We start from the raw sequence: 19,891 nt of genomic DNA, 5'->3' as shown, positions 1-19,891 counted from the left end.
GTGTGCGGCCGTCCAGGATATTTTTCTCTTTCCTCAAGCTTGTGCAGAGCCAGCACCTGTGAGTTCCATTAGGGTGGGTGTCTTGATATGGATTTGAGAGATTGGAGCGGCAATCTTTTGCTTAAGATGGCCACGGTCCTCGTACGCCATGAAGTCAAACCAGCAAGATGGCCAAGGTCCTCGTACACAATGATAACAAACCAGCAAGATGGCCACAGTCCTCATGCGTAAAGAGGTCAAACCAGCAAGATGGCCGTGGTCCTCGTGAACAATGACATCAAACCAGCAAGATGGCCATGGTCCTCGTACATAATGACGTCAAACCAGTAAGATGTAGGCGGTCCTTATACACAATGACATCAAACCAGAAAGATGGCTGCAGTCCTCGTATGCGATGGCGTTAAACCAGCAAGATGGCCGTGGTCCTTGTACAAAATGACATCAAACCAGCAAGATGGCCGTGGACCTTATACGCGATGACGTCAAACCAGCAAGATGGCTGTGGTCCTCATATGCGATTGCGTTCGAGGACTGTGGCCATCTTGCTGGTTTGAAACTTTTCTATGCTGATGACATGCCTGTTGTATCATGAATTATGTGAGTACATGGAGTTTTTAATGTTTAAGTGTTTTTACTACTACACCACAAGGCGGTTTTGTTTCTCCTTTTAATTTGTATGGTTTGACGGCCTGAACCCTGACCTGGAGAGACCCTTTGTTGGGGAAGAGCACCTCCAGTTCTTTTTATAGGAAATGGTTGGAGCCTAATGTTGCCTTTGTACCAATAGTGTCCCAATATTGGTGTCAGTGGGTGGAATAGTGCCTCATCATTGGTATCAATGGGAGGAATAGTGCCTCAACGTTCGTATCAGTGGGAGGAATAGAGCCCCGTCATTGGTGTCAGTGGGAGGAACAGTGCCCCATCATTGGTGTCAGTGGGACGAATAGTGCCCCATCATTGGTATCAATGGGAGGAATAGTGCTTCAATGTTGGTATCAGTAGGAGGAATAATGCCTCAATGTTGGTATCAGTAGGAGGAATAGTGCCCCATCATTGATGCCAGTGGGAGGAATAGAGCCCCGTCATTGGTGTCAGTGGGAAGAATAGTGCCCCATCATTGGTGTCAGTGGGAAGAATAGTGCCCCATCACTGGTATTCGTGGGAGGAGTAGTGCCCCATCATTGGTATCCGTGGGAGGAATGGTGTCACATCATTGGTGCTAGTGGGAGGAATAGAGCCCCGTCATTGGTGCCAGTGGGAGGAATAGAGCCCCGTCATTGGTGCCAGTGGGAGGAATAGAGCCCCGTCATTGGTGTCAGTGGGAAGAATAGTGCCCCATCATTGCCCCATCAACAAACCAGATAGTCGGGATTCCTTATTCCTTTTTAGCTATCCCAGAATATTCAACAGATAATCTATGTACAGTTTTTATACGAGGTGGTATCAAAAAGTTTTGAGACTAGTTTTGTAACACGTCAACAGATCACAGAGAGCTGTTCCATCATGGACAGCAAGTCAGAACAAAGAGCAAACGTGAAATTCTGTGTGAAACTGGGCAAATCTTTCACAGAGACGTTTGATTCAGCAAGTTTACAGTGATGCTGCAATGAGTCGTTCAAGGTGTTTTGAGTGGCATGCGCGCTTCAAGAGCAGGAGAACATCACTGGAAGACGACGAAAGATCAGAAAGACCTTCAACAAGCTCAATCCCCAAAAATGTTAAAAACCATTCGTTCTTGATGATCGTTGGAGAACAATCCACAATGTTGCTGCCATTGTTGGTGTGTCATACTAAACAATCCAGGCATTTCACACGTGTAATTTGAACATCCGCAGTGTTGCTGGCAAGTTCGTCCCAACGGCATTCTGACAGAGTTCTTGGTAGACTTCAACGTGGCGTTCCTGGGTCAGCAGCATGGGGTCAACTCAAACTAAAAAACACCTTGAACGACTCATTGCAGCAAACTTGCCGAATCATGTCAAACGTGTGGAAGATTTGCCCAGTTTCACGCATAATTTCACGTTTGCTCTTTGTTCTATTTTGCTGTCCATGATGAAATAGCAGATGTGGTAACGCACAGCTCCTGACGTAGACAGGATGATGTCTTTTGGCACACAGACTTATGAAGGTCGGTGCTCCCTGTGATGGTGCATGCAGCCTTGTGCTGCCATCTGTTGGCATGTTACAAAATTAGTCTCGAAACCTACCTCGTACTTCTTCTCTAAAGACCAAGTCCCAATAACCTGTAGCTTTGCCAATGAAGAACAAGTAATTGGTAACAGGATCAAAACTAAAGTCCACACTATGGTTTACCAAAGAGAACGTTATTTCTTTGCTGTGATGCACTGCATATCGTGAGTAGTGTAATAAGGAAGGACAGACAAGAAAACAAAATGAGTGTAGCGCTAAGGAAGGGGATAAAAATATATGGCCTAAGAACTGGCAGTTCAAAGTTCAAATGCTGACAAAAAACGTCCTTGGAGAGAAGTTGGAAGATGGAATATAAAGTCCACTGGAACAAATTTCAACCACAGTACAATCCTCTGTGAAAGAAGCCCACACACCACGGATGATAATAAAGAGGCTTACCAGACTTGGTGGACCCGACAAGGCGTACGCCAGGTGGGGTCAATCAGGCTTAGGCGGTGTTGGGCTGGAACAGGTACAGAAGAGCAGGGATGGTGGAATGACTTCCACGTGGCTGTGTCCCTCAGACGTAGTCCGGCTCAGAGGTCATAGCACTCGAATCCATGTTGGAATGAATGGAGGAAGAAAAGGATGGGCCAAATAGTGTGAATCCGTTTAAACAAAAATTTATTAAAATATAATATACACTTACATGGAAAGTGTCTAGAAAACAGCGCTGTTTTCTAGACACTTTCCATGTAAGTGTATATTATATTTTAATAAATTTTTGAATGAAACACATGGACCAATTGTGTATATATAATCACAACTGTGATCTTTTTAACCTTTTGCCAACCGCCAGCAGTAAACTTACTGCTGGCAGGCAGCAGCCCCAGGCACCGCGACATACTTTACATTGCAGTGTACTTCCTGGTTTAGAGGCGTGCATGCGGGCGCCCCCTGCTCACCTGTGCTGTGATTGAACGCAGCACGTGTTTGTCAGCAGGTTACAGCCAATCATTTTGGCTGTATACTTACTGATCGGCTGCGACCAATCATAGCACAGAGATCTGTGTGTTGGTAAACACAACACACAGATTCTGGCTGGATATCTCCCTGCTATCAGTTACCGTTCAGAACTGAAAGTGAGGAGAGACCCCAGCCAAATGATCTGTGATTAAGCCCCTGGTTCACACCAGTGCGGCTTTGAAATTGCACAGATCAGTCCGATTTGGACCTCCGATTTAATTGTGGCTTGCAACTTCATTTAACAGAAATCAATTGCAATAAAATCAGAAAAAAAGTAGTGCAGGAAGCTTTTTCAAAGTCGCAACAATTTGAAGGGTTCCATTGCCGGCAATGGGGTGCAACTTGTCATTAAATTTTGAACTGTCCAATCTCATGACAAATCGCACTGAACCAGAGCTAAAGGCAGCACACATACACACTCTTGTTAGGCACACAGTTAACCCCTTGATTGCCCTCCTGATCAATCCTGTCACCCAGCCAGTGTCATTATTACAGTGTATAGTATTATCATTGATCACTGTATTAGTGTCACTAGCGATATCAGTGTCAGTTAGCGCCAGATTGTCTGCCACACTATCACAGTAACACTATAAGTCACTGATCACCACCATTCATAGCCGGTACGGGGGGGGGGGGGGTGGAAGGGGCGGATCAATATTTTGGGGGTGGGGGGGTGCAGTGAAGTGTCCTTCTAAAACAGCCGTCACTAAATGGCGGGTTTCCCCAGCAACCAGTGACGCTGCGTGCATGCGCCCGCCCCTGCTCCTCACCGCAGGTCTCGGAGTTGACAATAGACCAACTCGCACTCACGGGCCGCAAATAGGGTTGTGACGTCACGTGCGCGCCCCGCCCCCCTGCTAATCGCGGTTACCGGGTCCTGGCTCTCCATATCTCGCAGCTTCCACCACTTCGGTATTTCAGTTGTGCCCTCCTGCATTCAAGGTATGTGGGCCACATGTTAACTAGTGATCATTAATGGGCATATTTTTATCGTGCACACTGCTGGGCATATTTTGTTAAAGGTCACGCTGATGGGCACCTTTTTTTATGTTAAGGGGCACTCTGATGGACAAATTTTATTTTAAGGGGCATGCTGATGGGTATATTTTTAATGTTCACACTGATGGACATATTTTGTTGTGCCCATCAGAGTGCCCCTTAACATAAAGTGTGCCCATCAGCGTGCACATTAAAAATATACCCATCAGCGTGCCCCTTAAAATAAAATGTGCCCATCACAGTGCCCCTAAACATAAAAGGTGCCCATCAGCGTGACCCTTATTTTATGTTAAGGGGCACTCTGATGGGCATATTTTAAGAGCAGCACTGATGGGCACATTTTGTATTAAGGGGCACTGTAATGGGCAGATTTTATGTTAAGGGGCACGTTTTGTTGTGCCCATTAATATAAAATGTGTCCATCAGGGTGCCCCTTAACATACAATTTGCCCATCAAAGTGTCCCTTAATATAATAATAAGTATATTCTTGTTTTGAAACAGCATTGATTCTTTCTTAAAAACGAGGGGGGGGGGGGGACAGTTTGCCATCTTCGCCCTGGGCACCAAATGGCCTTGTCCCAGCACTGCTGCCATTACTAGTATAGTGTCTGTATGGATCAGTATCTTGATCCCAATCAGAACTAGGCTAGTGTCCCCAATAGTATAGTGTCCCCAAAAATGCAGTGTTAGCAGGGTGAGCCCCGATCACAGCCAGCAGTTGCGACATGTAGCAGAATACATGTTGGCCTAAATTTATGAAGAAATTAGAATTTATTGGATTTGTTTTATAACAGAAGTTAGAAAATACTGTGGATTTTTTTCAGAATTTTTTTTTCGTTTATATATTAAAAAAATGAAAAACCCAGTGGTGATCAAACACCACCCAAAATAAAAGCTCTATTTGTGTGGAAAAAATGATATGGTATTACCAATTATAGTAGTGCAGTGCTGAATAGCAAAAAGTGATCTGGTCATGGAGGGGGTAAAACCTTTTGGAGGTCAAGTGGTTAAATATTTATGTTTGAAATAAAATATATTTTTATTTATTGCCAATAAATATACCAGCACCTTTAAATTCCCAGATAAATCTTCTGCAATCATCTCAACCTTCTCACTAAAGTTTAATTAAAATATTCTATCTGGGTTGGCCGACATTTCAGACATCATCTTTATTGTACAATTGTTTTACAGACATAATACTTCAGCCCACAACACTCCACCATTTGTTTTTCAATGGCCACATGTCATTTACATTCTCCGGTGGAGAATCTTCTTCTGGATGGGAAGATGGCTTCTCACCAATGTGAACTCTCATGTGCCTATCGCGGTTCCCTTTATCTGAGAAGCGCTTTCCACACTCAGAACAGGGAAAGGGTCTCTCACCGGTGTGAACTCTCTGATGTCTTTTGAGATTTGATTTCTCGGCGAAAGCCTTTCCGCACTCAGAACATGAGAAGGGCTTTTCCCCGGTGTGAGTCCTCAAGTGCCGAAGTTGTTCTGTTTTCTTCGTGAAACTCAACTCACACTCGGAACAGGAATAGCGTCTGTCAATGGTGTCGATAGTCCTGAGTACAACCAGGTCATGGGTTTTTATGAGTGTGTTTTCACAATTCTGAGAAGGATGCAAATTATTGGGAGAAGGTTCCTCTGGATTGGGAGGGTCTCTTGAGTTCTCTGCTCTGTGAAAGCTTGGTTGGACATTTGGGAGAATAGTAAGCAATTTATTTTTGGGCTCCTCAGAATTAGGGTGATCTGTTGATCTTACCATATTAAGTTTGTGATTTATATTTTGGGTAACAATGCTTACTCCTGGAGAACATTGTACCATGCCGTTGTCTTCTTTAATATAATCTGAAGATAAAATAAGATTTCCCTCTAAGGTTTTCCAGCCATTGTGTCCACCTGTTGGAAATATATTTTTTACTATAAAAATAATAATAGCATGATCATTGTTCATGTTTTGCAGTTAGGAGTAAGACATTTTGGTCTATAAGTCAACGGTTTCTCAGATCTCTAGTACTGAATTAGGTACAGCGACGACAACAAAGGATGGAAGTCAGATAAGGTGACATTATAATGAAGAATGGAGATGGACTTTTCATATGATGTACAGTATCTCCTCCTCATATGTTGGAACATGACATTATATTGAGGAATGGAGATGGACCTTTCATATGGTGTACAGTATCTCCTCCTCATTTTTTGGGAACATGACATTATATTGAGGAATGGAGATGGATCTTTCATATGGTGTACAGTATCTCCTCCTCATTTGTTGGGAACATGACATTATATTGAGGAATGGAGATGGACCTTTCATATGGTGTACAGTATCTCCTCTGCATGGGATGTGGTATACAGTAGGTACCAATGGCAGCCCATCCATAAGGGGTTCCGCCCCCCTAATCCATGCGTCCGGCCCCCTAATCTACAGGCAGGGCACTGGACGCATGAATTCCAATGGGTTTTTTTTTTTAAGCACATGAGTAGAGCCTGAGGCTCTAGATGGCTTCAAAAAAGGGTGGGCTTGGGGCGCAGAGCACTGTGCCCCAAACCCATCCACTTGTGTGACAATAGCGAATTAATATTCGCTATTGTCTTCCTGATTCTCCTCCCTGCAAATCAGGAAGCAGCTCCTGAGACCCGATTGGCCAGGGAGTCTTAGACCTTCCAATCGTGTCTCAGGACACACGTCTCAGGACACACTTCCCGTTCAGCCCGGAGGAGAACAGAGAGGAGAATGGCCCGGCTCTTCATTCCCCCTGTCATCTATGTCAAGGTTAGTCTCCGCCGCGGCCTTCTCGTCCATCTAATGCCCGGGGGAGGGGTCATCGGTATTGGTGTGCTTACGGCGATAGCCACCTTCCCATCCACTGTTCGCCTCCCGCGGGGAGGGGGTGTTAGTTTGCCGCCCCCCCCAAATATTTAGCACCAGGTACACTGGAAACATTTCTGTCATATCATAATAAGCCACTTTACTTCTATCAAAGGATAGCATACTCTGTCTAAAAATGTGTGACGGTCTGCTGATTTTTCATAATATATGATCAATCCACATACCTAAGCTAGAGGGAAAGAAAGTAAAATGTGAACAAAGGAACATAGAATAAAAACTGTGGAAATTTTCATACATAGTACTTACCTGTGCTGACATCTAGAGAAGATTCCTTCTTGGCAATTGTCACTGCTGTTTCAGCTTCCTTCATAGACAGCTGGTTTACTCTCACATACATCTTTTCTTCCTCTTTAACCTCAGTTTTCATGTCAATCACTTCTTGCCCCTACAATCAAAGTACATTCCGAGTACTATTATCACGAGGCTACATATAAGAATATCATCTAATACAGTTTAAGTTCAACATCCCCAGTCCCAGCTACCTGATGATCATGGTGAAGGATGGTGTGACCTACCTGTGTGGAATGCCGGGCACATCTCTCTGGTGGGTTTTCATTACTGGATCCATCTGTAGGAAACACACACACACTGTCTGAATACATTGTTTTTATGTGTTTATCAGATGATGGGGGATCTTGATGGACCTTCCATACTGCTCTCTCCTTTACAATAAAGTCTCCTCTTACCCGGTGATGTGAGGGGTGTCTGATTCTCCATCATGACGTCCTTGTAGAGATCCTTGTGTCCTTTTAAACACTCCCGATCCTTCATCACACCATCATCATCTTCTTCTTTTATCTCTTCTTTGATACTAACCTTAATATTGTTCTGCTTTCTCTGAATAAAAATGTAAAACAAAATAGAAAGAATGTCTCTGCTCTTCCATGGAGACATCTCAACATCTCGTAGGAACCTGCCATGAAGACATCATAACTACCTATAAGAACCTGACACACACAATGATACAGTCACCATCCAGACACATCCCTTGTCTGTTACTGGATAATGTCCCAGAATTCCCGACACCGCTCACCTCTCCCGTCAGGAGGTCAATGATGTTCTTTGTGACTTCTAATATCTTTTGTTCATTGTTTCTTTCTGGAACCAGTAATAAATGTAGAGGAACCATAATGGAGTAGTCTCCATCTCCCGATGTCTTCTTTACAACTATGTTATCCTGTGGAGAGAGATTAGCAATCACTATATACATTCCCCAGCAAAGGAATTTAGAACTTGCTGCCATTATCATCCCTCTTTGCTAGGATCTGATCGATGGCCTCTCTCTTTCAGAGGTAAAGATATTTTTTCTCATATTTGTATATAAGCCTTTGAGTTGTTTCCAGTCACATTGTATCAGTGACTACTCTGCTAAGACAATATCATTTACAGTGCAGGACATCTAACTGTATCTTCTTGCCTTCATGGTCCCTCGTTGTACTGATCTGTTAAGGGCCTAGTTTGAGGGTCCTCCTTATGAAATGGTGGTGTGAGGTCGCGAGGAGAAGAATTTTTAATAAGGAAGAAGCCCTGACCTTAGGCTAATCACTGTCCAGCTAGGGGTGAAGTATGAAGGTAATGGGGACAGGCTCACTGATAGTGATCTGAAAGACGTGGAAACTTAGTTGTTGTGCAAGGCTGGGGCACAGAGGAATATTGAGGAGGTGCTGAGCCTGACCCGACTTAGGAGGACAGCCCTTCAAGGCAGAATGAGAACAGATCTACAGTTAGCAAGGAATGTCAGTGCAGTTTGGCAAGCTCCCCATTTTTTGGCAGCTCCAACCATCAAAAAAACAGTACTCTTCTGTACCAAAAAAGCCTACACAGAGCATCTGTAAGAATGACCGACTTTATCAGCACTGTTCAGAGCAGCACAAGGCTGTCATTTCATATAAGATGTCTATAGGAGTTGTTAGACCACCAATGGTGGCAAATTTATAGAAGGCCCCAAGTTCAAGAGGCCTGCACAATAGCAGCCCATTTCCCTCCTTTGAGATGCATTGCCTCAAGTTCGAAAACCTGTTCAAAATGAATGGTCTGTAACGCACCTTAGTGCCCACAAAATGTTAGTCCTGCTGCATCGTTCTGCAACATAAACGGAAGAGAAAGTGGGATTAAAATGAGCCCCAACATTGGTGTTAGTGACAGTAAAACAATACGCGTATTGAAGAGGCGATATTAAGCCTCTTCACTGCCTGTCATATGCCCTCTGAAGAACGATCTACGGTTGGATCACTTTTCAGAGGGCACCACACTCGACTGCGAGTGTGAAAGCGCCCTAAATATGATGCAGCCTGGACACTTTATTTTTTTTTATTTTTCAATAAAAAATTGATACATGGGAGAAATGTTAAATTTTCTCAACAATCTTTTTTTAGGAAAAATATATATTTAAAATTATTTTAGGAAAATAAAACCTGTAAACAAAATCTGGGTATGATTTAGCAAAAAAAAAATTGGAATTCTCCAGCTGTCAGTAAAACAAATTTTGTAAGACTTAAAAAAAAAATTCCGTAAAAAATAATATATTATTAGCCAGAAAAAAGCATTTGCAGGTTAAGAAATGTTACGAAAATTTTGTAAGCAAAAAATGATGTCCATTGGTAACATCCCTGAGATTTGTTGCCGGAATAAAACTGGAGAAAGTTATTTTTTCGCTCGCCTATCAATCAATAAAATGAACCAAACGTGTTGGCGGAGCTCCCAGAATCCTCCTCACCTCCCCGGTCAGCAGGTAGATGATCTCCAGGGTGAGCTGTAATATCCTCTCCGTCAGGTTGCTGCAGTTTTCCTCCATTGCTCCCAACTCTGTTCCATTCACTTCCTGCAACAATAGTGCCCATCCCCCCAATGCTCGGCATCAGGAATAAAATGCAGGCTCTTCTGTGATTGGTTCTTCTCGGCCATTTTGTTGTAGCCCAGCAAACCTGGAGGAACACTGTTCATCGTAAAATAATGCTCAAACCTGAGGACCTCTAGTAACACTCAGCAAAAATGACCAAGGGATGAATTTCTAAGGCATGTTTATTTAGTTGTATGCCAACATCTCTTCATATATGATAAAATATGGCTGCCACCAGGCAGGAGCTTATACTAATTGATTACTTGGGATTAGGTTTGCTGCAATGCAAGTTTCGCAACATACTTTATCTGCTTATGGTTCACCAAATCGGCAAAATAAATGGCCTGGTTTGGCCAGTTTACATGCACAAACCTGAAGCTGCTGCTGGCAAAAAAAGTGGGGATTCCCCATAATTCATACCAGGGATAAAGATCTGGTATGAAATTCAGGGGGAACTGGCAAAGATGTTAATGGGGGGCACAAAACAATTGGAGTGGGTATTCTTCCCCATAATTCAAACTCGGTCCTTCAGGCCTGGTATGGATTTACGGGAAAACTCCATGCAAAAAACCAAGAAAAAATGCATGGGGTCCCCCCCAGGGCTGGACTGGGACAAAAATTTGGCCCTGGACTTCATCATGACCGGCCCACTTTAATTTTGAGTGACCCCAACAGCATCCCACTTACTCCCTTACATCAGTGTGTTCCCAACAGCGTCCCCCTTACATCAGAGAGTCCCAATCAGCAGCTCCTTTCACAGAGTCCCAATCAGCAACCCCCTTCACATCAGAGAGTCCCCATCAGAGAGTCCCCATCAGCAGCCCCCTTCACATCAGAGTCCCCATCAGCAGCCCCCTTCACATCAGAGTCCCCATCAGCAGCCCCCTTCACATCAGAGTCCCCATCAGCAGCCCCCTTCACATCAGAGTCCCCATCAGAGTCCCCATCAGCAGCCCCTTTCACATCAGTGTGTCCCCATCAGAGAATCACCATCAGCAGCCCCCTTCACATAAGTGTGTCCCCATCAGAGAGTCCCCATCAGCAGCCCCCTTTACATCAGTATGTCCCTATCAGAGAGTCCCCACCAGCAGCCCCCTTCACATCAGTGTCCCCACCAGCAGTCCCCATCAGAGAGTCCCCACCAGCAGCCCCCCTTCACATCAGAGAGTCCCTATCAGCAGCCCCTTCACATCAGAGTCCCCATCAGCAGCCCCTTCACATCAGTGTGTCCCCACCAGCAGCCCACTTCACATCAGTGTGTCCCCACCAGCAGCCCCCTTCACATCAGTGTGTCCCCATCAGAGAGTCCCCACCAGCAGCCCCCTTCACATCAGAGTCCCCATCAGCAGCCCCCTTCCTATCAGTGTGTCACCATCAGCAGCCCCCTTCACATCAGTGTATCCCCACCAGCAGCCCCCTTCACATCAGTGTTTCCTCACCAGCAGCCCCCTTCACATCAGTGTGTCCCCACCAGCAGTCCCCTTCACATCAGTGTGTCCCCACCATCAGCCCCCTTCACATCAGTGTGTCCCCATCAGAAGCCCCCTTCACATCAGAGAGTCCCCATCAGCAGCCCCCTTCACATCAGAGAGTCCCAATCAGCAGCCCCACCAGCAGCCCCCTTCACATCAGTGTGTCCCCATCATAAGCCCCCTTTACATCAGACTCCCCACCAGCAGCCCCATTCACATCAGAGTGTCCTCCCTCTCCCACATGTACTCACAGTTTTGAAGGCAGCTTCTCATTCCTCTCTCCAGTCATGTGATAACAAGTGATAAGGGGAGAGAGGAAGGAAAGTATGCCGGCTGTCTATCTCCCCCTGCAGGCTGGATGGAGCAGAAAGCCTATTGCTCTCTCCAGCAAGTGACGGAAGCTGCTCCTCCTGACAGGAGTGAAATCGCAATCACTCACTGTCAGAGAGGAGCGGCTCCAGGACTGCATCTGACTGGCCCACTGAGCCATCGGCCCACCGGGAAACTCCCCGTAGTCCCGATGGCCAGTACATGCCTGGGTCCCCCTAAAATTCCATACTAGACCCTCAATCCAAGCATGCAACCTGGCTAGACAGGAGAAAGGAGGATGAACATAGATTTATAAGAAAACCTCACGCAAGCAAAAAAAAGAAACAAGAAAAAAAATTTGTGGGGTCCCCTAAAAATCCACATCAAACCCCTAATTAAGCATGCAACCTGGCTGGCCAGGAAAAGGGTGGAGTCGAGCGTGGATTTACGAGAAAACCCCACGCAAACAAATAAAAAAAAAAAAAATGTGTGGGGGTCCCCTAAAATCCACACTAGACCCTTAATTTAAGCATGCAACCTAGCTGGCCAGCATAAGAAGGGGTGAGCATGGATTAAAGAGAAGACCCCACCCAAAAATATCAATAAAAAAATGTGTGGGGTCCTCCTAAAATGCCATACTAGACCCTTAATCCAAGCTTGCAGCCTGGCTGGTTAGGAAAAGGGGAGACAAGCGTGCTCCCCCTCCTTAACCATACCAGGCCACATGCCCTCAACATGGAGGTGGGGTGGCACAGCACCTTGACCTCATGTTGATGAGGACAAGGGCCTCTTCCCCACAAACCTGGCCCTGTGGTCGTAGGGGTCTGCAGGCGGGGGGCTTATTAGAATCTAGAAGCCCCTTCAGAAATTAGGGGACCCCGAGATACCTGCTCTCTACAGTAGCTGATGACAGCTCAGGTAACTGTCATTCAGTGAGGAGTAAGGTAAGTCATGTGGCAGGTCTGTCATTTTTTTATTTGGCAAGCTGGCATTCTGATTGACGATGGATTTTCAATAAGGGACCTTTTTGTGATTTTTTTTTTTTGCTAAACTAACAAAAAAAAAAAAAAATTTTGAAAAAAAAAATATGTTCATATAGTTTGCTATAAATTTTGCAAACAGGTAATTTTTCTCCTTTACTGATGTGCGCTGATGAGGCTGCACTGATGAGCACTTATAGGCTGCATGATGAGGCGGCATTGATGGTCACTGATGAGGCTGCACTGATAGGTGACACTAATGGAAACTGGTTGGCAGCACTGATAGGTAGCACTGGTGGGCACTGATTAGCAGTACTGGTGGGCACTGTTGGGACTGCACTGATAATCAGGAAATTGATAATCAGTGCCCTGATTACCAGTGCCAATGACCCTTTAACAGAAACCGGTTATCAGCTCTCTTCTCTCCTCGCGCTGTCCGCGTGAGGTAAAAAAAAGCTGATCACAGGATGTAAACACAAGCCGGTTATCAGCTGTCATTTGCTGACAGCTGATCACGTGGTAAAGGGCCGCTGTGATTGGCCCTTTACCCTGATTTGTGATCAGCTGAGTCTGAAAGACTCGTCAATCACAAAGCGCACTGTGGGAGAGTGTGGGCAGGGCGATTACGAGAGGGCGTCCATGTACGACCTCCCGGCAAAGTAAGCCCACGCTATAGCCATCTTTCGGCTATACTGTGGGCAGGAAGTGGTTAAAGGAGTTGTCAGATGTTTAGGTGTCTTTACTTTGTACTCCTTACTTATTTATGTAGGGGGGCAGGTATGTGCCCCTTCCAGATTCCAATAAACCCCCTGCCTGCAGACCCCCACAACCACCAGGCCAGGGTTGTGGGTAAGAGGCTCTTGTCTTCATCAAAATAGGGTCAAGGTGCTTTGCCACCTCCCATGTTGAGGGCATATGGCCTAGTATGGTTAAGTGGGAGGGGCATATGTTCACCCCCCTTTTTCTGACAAGCCAGGCTGCATGCTTGAATTAAGGGTCTGGTATAGATTTTTAGGGGGGCCCCATGCTTTTTATTTTTGTGTGTCTTTTGCTTAGGATTTTCTTCTGGGATTTCCAGACCTGAAGGGCCTGGTATGAATTATGGGAAATCCCCACTTCGTTTTTTTTTTCGTGTCCTCCATTAACATCTTTATCAGGTCCCCACCCAAATTTCATACCAGATCTTTACCAGGAAAGGGAGAGGGACAAGAGTGCTGCCCCCTTCCGGAACCATAACAGGCCATATGCCCTCAACATGGGCGGGGTACATTTTGCCCATGTTGTTGAGGATAAGGGCCTCTTCCACACAACCCTGAGACCCCATTCACACAGGGACGACTTGTCAGGCGACCTAGTCGCCTGACAAGTCGCCTCCCGTTCTGTACTATGGAGCCGTTCTAAGGGGAGCGACGCAAGTCGCTCCGACTTAGAAAAAGGTTCCTGTACGACTTCGGGGGCGACTTGGGGCGACTTGCATAGACTTCTATGCAGAAGTCGTTTTGCAAGTCGCCCGGCCATTCGTTTGCAGGTCGCCTCGCTGAGGCGACCGGCAAGTCGTGTTGCCCCTGTGTGAATGGGGTCTGACGCTGTGGAGTTTTGTGGGCTGAGGGGATTTTCAGAATCTTAAACAATATGGGGGCCCTCGGATACCAACCCCCAATGTGGATTTATGGGGGGTGGTATCTGTAGTATTTATTAACCTTTTACTGCTGATCTTGCATCTTGGATTCAGGAAATGGGCTTGGATGGCTTCTCACTGGAGCTTAGCTCCTGTCCCCTCCTCGATTTTCCTCTTCTGTCCTTCCTGGGTCAGTGCACACTTTAATAGATCTCATTCATCCCTCTCAGTGCAAAATCATCAGGTTTGTCTGCACTAGGGAGACTATCTGGCTTCTGTGGGCATCAAGGATGAGTGCGTTCAGTGTTTCCTATGCTTTTCTGTGGAGCCCCTATATTACCAGTTGTGGCCCTGCCCTTCAGCCTCTTGTCTGGAGCTTGTCTTTAAAATGCTGGCCCCAATATCAGCCCTACTGCACTGACGTGGCATCCCCATTGTGGGATACTACTTCTCGAGATTGGCATGGGCTTTGTGTGACAATGTGGCTTTGACTGTACAGACATTACAATGGTTCGGATGGATCCTGAACCTCCAGAATCTTTGCTGGAACTGACTTATCATTTGGAGTATCTGGGTAAAGCACTGGACACAACTCAGACCAGAGTCTGAGAGTTTCTTTCACACAAGACGCTTTAGCCTCTCCAATCTCAATTTCCAGTTCTCCAGTGCAAGAGTCATCTGACTTTCCAATTTGAATGAGAGTCTTTGTGCAGAGTCCTTTAATCCGGATTCAGATGGACAATGCCAAGGTGGTGGTGTACTCAACCATCAGGGAGGAACCAGGGCCAGTAGTTCAGATCCTGTCCTGGGCAAAATATCATGTTCCTGTCTTGTCTGCTGTGTACATTCCAGACGTAGACTACTGGCAGGTAGAGCGCCTCTACCAACAGTTCCCCATACCCGAGGGAGCAGTCGCTATACCAGGAGGGGTTCCAGGACCTGTGTCCCAGACATGGAACAGAAGATGTGGACCTCTTGGCATCCAGGTTTACCAACAAACTGGACAGTTTTGGCTCCAGGTAAAGGGATCCTCTAACACAGTGGTCACCAAACTGCAGCCCAGGGGCGAAATGTGGCCCTTTACTAGACTTTGTCCGGCCCTTTGGGCATTATTCCTCTCACTGACATCAAGAATGGGGCAATAATTTTTGCACTGACACCAACAATGGGGCACCATTCCTCCCACTGACACCAACTATTTGGCACTATTCATCCCACTTACAACAACAATGGGAAACTATTCCTCCCACTGACACCAACGATGGGACACTAAAAATTCCCCTAATACCAAAGATGGAACGTTTTTTACTCCCACTGATGCCAGGACATTTTCTACTCCCACTGGCCATGGTCCAGCCCCCATAAAGTCTGAAGCGCAGTAAACTAGTCCTTTGTTCAGAAGGTTTGGAGACCCCTACTTTAGCAGAAGCAGTGGATGCTATGGTGGCTCCATGGCATCAGTACACTCTAATCTGCACCTTTCCTTCCTTGAAACATTTTCATCTGATTAGCAGAATCAAGATGGAGGGCATTTTGGTGATCCTCATTGCTCCAGAGTGGGCTAGATGGATCTAGTACGCCGACTTATTTTGATGGATGCTCTGTGGGCTCCTCCATATTATCAGAACCTTTTGGATCAAAGGCCAATTAACTATACTGCTTCACGATTGCTTGCTTTAATGGCATGGCTGTTGAAGCCCAGCTTTTTGGGACAAGGGCATGTCTAAATCTGTGGTTGCTATGATGGCAAAAGCTAGAAAGGCTACTTCTCCTAAGGCCTATTATAAGACATGGAAGGCATACTTTCCCTGGAATGTGTTTTGTTGCTTCCCCCTCAGGAGTTTTTTTGTGGGATGATTCCTCTCTTTCCCACAGCTGGGTCCGAACCAGCGTTTGGCTCTTAGCCCTATGAAAGGTCAGGTTTCTGACTCACTGTCATTTAAAAACCATAAAGGATATTCTTCTGTCTTCCCTCAGTTTTAGGTAGTATATCTAGTCATTACCTCTACAAGTTTAATGTCTTAACTGGAGGTCTTATCTTGCAAGGAACCCTTCTGGTTTTGTATAGGCACATGGTGGTGTTGAGGTCCAGGACTTCCTTCTTACCTTAGCCAACCTATGCCTTTCACTGCAACCAGGATATTGTTCTTCTATCCCACTGTCCAGTTCCAGGTTCACCAAAAGAAAATGACCCTCAATGGTCTGGATGTGAGAAATTATCTCTGCCACTACTTCTTTAAAGAAGTCAGATTACCTTTTTGTTTTCCTGGCCTTTAAGCGTGCACCGGTTTCTCGTTCCATCTACTCTAGGTGGCTCAGGCAAACTATCATCTATATTTATGGTCTAAAGCAGGGGTCTCCAAACTTTTTAAACAAAGGGCAAGTTTACTGGCCTTCAGAATTTTAGGGGGGCCAGACTGTGGACATTGAGAGTAGAAAAAGTCCCAACATCAGTGGGAGAAATTCTGCCCTATCGTTCGTGTCTTTGGACCCAATTGTTGGTGTCATTGGGCGGAATTGTGTCCCATCATTGGTGTCATTGGGCTCAATTGTTGGTGTCATTGGGAGGAATTGTGCCCCATCATTGGTGTCATTAGGAGGAATTGTGCCCCTTCATTGAGGTCAGTAGGGGAGAGGGGATTATGCCCCATTGTTGGTATCAGTGGATGAAATAGTGCCCCAAGGGATAGATAAAAGCATGCAAAGGGTCACATCTGCCCCTCAGGCCACAGTTTGGAGAGCAATGGTCTAAAGGTTCTTTTTGGCATTAACCAAATTTTTCTAAATTGGCAAGGCTACAACCTGGACTTCTCTGTTGTTTTCCTAGGCCTGTCAGTATTTGTTTGCCTGTTGCCCACCATTTTCATTGCTTTGAAACATCTCAAAAGTTAAAGATGTATTGTGTCCCTTAATGGATGAAAATGAAAGGAAGATTAGTCTTTCATTAAGAAAAGAGGAGGGGGTGGGGCCTAGCAGCATGTCATCGGAGGGCTGCCGGCTAAACCCGAAATAGCTGCCAGCCTCCCGATGACGTCACTGAAAAAGATGGCATTGCGAGACCGAGGGGGAGGGGGGGGGGGGGGATGGGGGATAAGAGAAGCCAATATCAGCAGGACAATGCTGGATCCCGCTGGGCAGGTGAGCACCTTAACTGTGCAGAAATGGCAACAAGGTAAGTGGAGGGGGGACAGAGTGAAGATCCGCTTAAAAATTTCAGGGCCATATTATTACATTACGGGATGTCATATTGACCATCAAACCAGTATCTTCACATGGTGGTGTCAACGTGGTGGCACATTGTGATTGCTGTAACAACAGTTCAGAGCTGGAAGGTGCTGCTGCATCAAAGTTTCACCGTGCATTATTATTTATGGTTATGGCAAGGATTAGCCCAGTAGTGCCCCCACAATATAGCATGTGTTTCATACCCATCTTCCCTCTGTAGACTGCAGTATGAGATACCTGCCAAAACTTTTTGGAAAACTGAAAAAGGGCCATGACCATTGTGTGATTTTCTCTCTGTCATGGCTCGCCTACACCATCCATTGCCATTTCATCATGGAGAGTAACCCCTACCCTCAGACAAGCATAGGTCAAGAGACCTATGTTGGGTTCAGTATCTTGTTTAGCATTTTGGGTTCACATGTCCTACTTTAGCTCTGCCAGAATGTTCAGTAGATAATCTATTTACTGTCATTTCTTTTAAAAAACACAAAACACCCTTTGCAGTGTTGCTGCTGAAGAACAAGTAATTGTGATTAGTGGTAACACAAACAAAACGAGAGTCCACACTATGGTTTACCAATGAGAACTTTATTTTATTGCTGTCACACAATGCATATCTTTATGTAACATAAGAAGAATAGACAGCCAGGACTTCCACCATTGATCCCAGAGGACTTCTCTAAGTAAAATGGAAGTCCAGTGGAAAAACGAAGGACAGCCTGAGACCCAACCACTGTTCCTAGAGAACTTCTCTAAATAAAATGGATGTCCAGTGCAAGAATGAAGGACAGCATGAGACCCCACCACTGTTCCCAGAGAACGTCTCTAAATATTATGGAAGTCCAGTGCAAGAACGAAGGACAGCCCAAGACCCCACCATTGTTCCCCAAGAACTTCTCTAAATAAAATGAAAGTCCAGTGCAAAAACGAAGGACAGCATGAGACCCCACCACTATTCCCAGAGAACTTCTCTAAATATTATGGAAGTCCAGTGCAAGAACGAAGGACAGCCCAAGACCCCACCATTGTTCCTAGAAGACTTCTCTAAATTAAATGGAAGTCCAGTGGAAGGATGAAGGATAGGCCAAGACCCCACCATTGTTGCTAAAGAACTTCTCTAAATAAAGTGGAAATCCAGAGGAAGAACGAAGGACAGCCCGAGACCCCACCATTGTTCCTAGAGGACTTCTTCTAAATAAAATTGAAATCCAGCCAACACTTTTTTCTTTCATGACAGAATGGAGAATATGAGAGCCTCTGTCAGATTATTGTTATCTGTATCCCTGTAGCGGAACTCTCCCTGACTTCTTGTCCCAGTGACAGCTATCACCGGGACAAAAAGTTAATCCAGGGGACACACACACACATAAAAGCAGATCCAACTCTTCCACAGTCTACTAAATAATTCATGGTTTTCTTGATGCCGGTGTCCTTGTTGGAGACACAAAACAAGAGAGGAAAATCCCCAAAATGGAGAAAGGAAAAAAAGTTTGAGTTTTAAGCAAAACAGCAATATTAAGAAGCAAAAGAAATGATAAAAAATGTACTTTTTATACATAATGAAAATAAAAAAAGATCACACCACAACAATAAAACTAAAATATTCCACATGGGTTGGCTGATCCTTTCGGACTGCCTTATCTTTATCGTACAGCTGTTTTATGAACATAACGATTCAGCCTATAAAACTCCATCATAAGTTTTTCAGCGTCCTCCTGTGGTGTGTCATCTCTGGTGGATAATTAGTGTGAATTTTCATGTGCCTATCACAGTTCCCTTTATCAGAGAAGCTCCTTCCACATGCCGAACAGGAAAAGGGCTTCTCGCCGGTGTGCACCCTAATGTGTTTATTGAGTTTTGATTTCTCAGTAAAAGACTTCCCGCACTCAGAACACATGAAAGGCCTTTCCCCGGTGTGGATTCTCTGGTGTTGAATAAGTTTTGATTTGTTTATGAAGGACTTCTCACACTCAGAACATGAATAGGGTTTCTCACTGGTGTGGGTTCTCTGGTGTTGAACAAAATGAGATTTCTTTGTGAAGGACTTCTCACACTCGGAACATGAAAAGGGTTTTTCAATGTTGCGGATGGTGTGGGGTACAACAAGGTAATGTTTTTTTGAGAATGATTTTTCACAGTCCTCAAAAGGATGCAAATAATTGGGAGAAGATTCCCCAGGATTAGAACCATCTGGTGATTTTTCTGCACTCTGAAAGCTTGTTTGGCTATTTGGGTTAAAAGTATGTGATTTACGTTTGGAATTAAACCAAGCTGTTGATTTTGCCATATGATTAAGTTTGTGTTGTATATTTTGAGTAACAACGCTTACTTCTGGAGAATATTGTGCCACGTTGCTATCATCTTTGCTATAATCTTCATATAAAATAGGACGTCCC

General features: G+C 45.1%; 2 protein-coding genes across 4 annotated transcripts in view; both read right to left on the bottom strand.

The window, feature by feature from the left end:
* LOC141106769 (uncharacterized) overlaps positions 1-19,891 on the bottom strand; it is a 70,667-nt gene that overhangs the window by 44,040 nt on the left and 6,736 nt on the right. The window lies entirely within an intron of this gene.
* On the bottom strand, positions 5,297-9,932 carry LOC141106615 (uncharacterized). Of its 3 annotated transcripts, XM_073597532.1 has the most exons (7): positions 9,769-9,897; positions 9,098-9,134; positions 8,086-8,229; positions 7,739-7,889; positions 7,568-7,620; positions 7,299-7,437; positions 5,297-6,058 (listed from the first exon to the last, which is right to left on the bottom strand). In XM_073597532.1, the coding sequence occupies exons 3-7, from the start codon at positions 8,179-8,181 to the stop codon at positions 5,358-5,360; spliced, it is 1,140 nt and encodes a 379-aa protein (XP_073453633.1). In that variant the 5' UTR covers positions 8,182-8,229; positions 9,098-9,134; positions 9,769-9,897; the 3' UTR covers positions 5,297-5,357. The 3 variants fall into 3 exon arrangements, with proteins under 3 accessions (XP_073453633.1, XP_073453632.1, XP_073453634.1); XM_073597531.1 differs by lacking the exon at positions 9,098-9,134 and having other exon boundaries at positions 9,769-9,932; XM_073597533.1 differs by lacking the exons at positions 9,098-9,134; positions 9,769-9,897 and having other exon boundaries at positions 7,739-7,965; positions 8,086-8,221.

This window comes from Aquarana catesbeiana, linkage group LG08, assembly GCF_042186555.1.
Source record: "Aquarana catesbeiana isolate 2022-GZ linkage group LG08, ASM4218655v1, whole genome shotgun sequence".
NCBI classification, from domain to species: domain Eukaryota; kingdom Metazoa; phylum Chordata; class Amphibia; order Anura; family Ranidae; genus Aquarana; species Aquarana catesbeiana.
Note: the sequence above shows the minus strand (reverse complement) of the source record. Positions and strands in the feature narration are given on the sequence as shown.

What these genes read in the sequence shown, in the direction of transcription:
- LOC141106615 (XM_073597531.1), bottom strand. Translation starts at nt 9,846, where the DNA reads ATGGAGGAAAACTGCAGCAACCTGACGGAGAGGATATTACAGCTCACC. An exon ending in TTGACCTCCTGACGGGAGAG is followed by an intron (nt 7,890 to 8,085) that starts GTGAGCGGTGTC and finishes ATTTTTATTCAG; the next exon opens with AGAAAGCAGAACAATATTAA. An exon ending in GACACCCCTCACATCACCGG is followed by an intron (nt 7,621 to 7,738) that starts GTAAGAGGAGAC and finishes TGTTTCCTACAG; the next exon opens with ATGGATCCAGTAATGAAAAC.